At 40.7% G+C, this 2264-nt stretch overlaps 1 protein-coding gene across 1 annotated transcript; it reads left to right on the top strand.

The window, feature by feature from the left end:
• Nucleotides 1-279: 279 nt before the first annotated feature.
• On the top strand, nucleotides 280-1154 carry LOC308350584 (calcyclin-binding protein-like; the record flags this gene model as incomplete). Its single annotated transcript, XM_080816024.1, has 1 exon — nucleotides 280-1154. The coding sequence occupies one exon, from the start codon at nucleotides 280-282 to the stop codon at nucleotides 970-972; it is 693 nt and encodes a 230-aa protein (XP_080672150.1). The 3' UTR covers nucleotides 973-1154.
• Between the last annotated feature and the right edge of the window lie 1110 nt (nucleotides 1155-2264).

Genomic DNA, 2264 nt, shown 5'->3' on the forward strand with positions numbered 1-2264 from the left:
AGAAATGACCCATTAAACCATAAAAAGAGATGGAGGAAACTTTTTTTAAAAAAAGATTTTATTGTGCTCGCTTCGGCAGCACATATACTAAAAAAAGATTTTATTTATTGCAGAGGCGTCGCGTGCGGGAGGCGGGCCGGGTCTCGCGCCGGGTCGGGTGTGCGCGCAGGCTTGGGGTGCTGTGACTCGTGCAGGTGGGGCCGGCGTCCGGGAAAGCGCGTTCGGTGCGGTGTTTCCTGTTCTCTCCCCTGCGCGTCTGCAGCTCGGGCCTTCCTGACCATGGTTTCAGCTTTGGAAGAGCTACAGAAAGATCTAGAAGAGGTAAAGGTGTTGCTGGAAAAGGCCTCTAGAAAAAGAGTACGTGATGCCCTTACAGCTGAAAAATCCAAGATTGAGATAGAGATCAAGAACAAGATGCAGCAGAAATCACAGAGAAAAGCAGAACTTCTTGACAATGAAAAGCCAGCTGCTGTGGTTGCTCCCATTACAACAGGATATACAGTGAAAATCAGTAATTACGGATGGGATCAGTCAGATAAGTTTGTGAAAATCTACATTACCTTAACTGGAGTTCATCAAGTCCCCACTGAGAACGTGCAGGTGCACTTCACAGAGAGGTCATTTTATCTTTTGGTAAAGAATCTAAATGGGAAGAGTTACTCCATGATTGTGAACAATCTTTTAAAACCCATCTCTGTGGAAGGCAGTCCAAAAAAAGTCAAGACAGATACTGTTCTTATTTTATGTAGAAAGAAAGCAGAAAACACATGGTGGGACTACCTGACTCAGGTTGAAAAAGAATGCAAAGAGAAAGAAAAGCCCTCCTATGACACTGAAACAGATCCTAGTGAGGGATTAATGAATGTTCTAAAGAAAATTTATGAAGATGGAGATGATGATATGAAGCGAACCATTAATAAAGCCTGGGTGGAATCAAGAGAGAAGCAAGCCAAAGGAGACACAGAATTTTAAGACTTTAAAGTCATTTTAGGAACTGTGATGTGGAAATATTGATGTTTCCAAGGAGGAAATGTTGGTGAGCTGCACAGATAAATTTGACAAATAACTACTTACACAGCCTTCTTCTAAGTAAAGGCAGTGAATTTTCCCATTTCCTCCTGGAGGATTTATTTAAATAAAATATGCTTATTAAACACTTCCTCCAAAGATGGTTTCCTTAGTAATCTGGGCATTTTGTTCAAAAAAGGATAATATCGTATTCTTGTGTGAAATGTAAAACAGCAAGTCTTGCCTAATGATAATGCCACATTGTGTGTATTTTTGTTCAGCTAAGAGGTAGAAAACAAAAGTTCTTGTTTGCATATAAGTTCCTGATTATCAGCTCTCACCATTGTAAGAGTAAGTAAAATAAAACCTGAATTTTTGCATTAAAAAAAAGATTTTATTTATTGATTTGAGAGAGAGAGAGAGCGTGAGCTGGAGAGTGAGGGAGAGAGAATCTGAAGCAGACTCTATGCTCTTGACAGAATTAGTCCATGTCCAATGTCACAACCATGAAATCAAGACCTGAGGCAAAACCAAGAATTGGCCACATAAGTGATTGAGCCACCCAGGTGCCCCAAGAGATCGAGGAAACTTAAATGCATGGTATTAAGCGAAAAAAGCCAACGTGGGAAGACTATATACTTATATGAGTCCTGGTATAGGAATTTCTGGAAAAGATAAAAACTATGGAGACATTATAAAGATAAGTGGTTCCTGGGGGCTGGGGAAAAGGAGGGGTAAATATGCACAGCAGAGAGTATCTTTTTTTTTTTAAGATTTTTTTTAAATTTTATTTTTAAAAGATTTTATTTATTTGACAGATAGAGATCACAAGTAGGCAGAGAGGCAGGCAGAGAGAGAGAGGAGGAAGCAGGCCCCCTGGCGAGCAGAGAGCCCGATGCAGGGCTTGATCCCAGGACCCTGGGACCATGACCCGAGCCGAAGGTAGAGGCTTTAACCCACTGAGCCACCCAGGCACCCCTAAAGATTTTATTTATTTTTTTTTTAAATAATTTCTATGCTCAACATGGGGCTCAAACTTAAAACCGTGAGGTCAAGAGTCCCAAGCTCTACTGACTGAGTCAGCCAGGTACCCCAGAGCAGGTGGTATTTTTAGGGTAATGAAAATACTCTATATGACAATAACATGTGTCATACATTTGTCCAAACCCAAAGAATGTGCAACAAAGAGTGAACTGTAATGTAAACTATGAACTTCAGGTGGTTAAGATGTGTCAGCTTAGGTTTATCAATTGTAA

The sequence above is a fragment of the Martes martes genome, assembly GCF_963455335.1.
Source record: "Martes martes genome assembly, chromosome: 10".
Classification (NCBI taxonomy): domain Eukaryota; kingdom Metazoa; phylum Chordata; class Mammalia; order Carnivora; family Mustelidae; genus Martes; species Martes martes.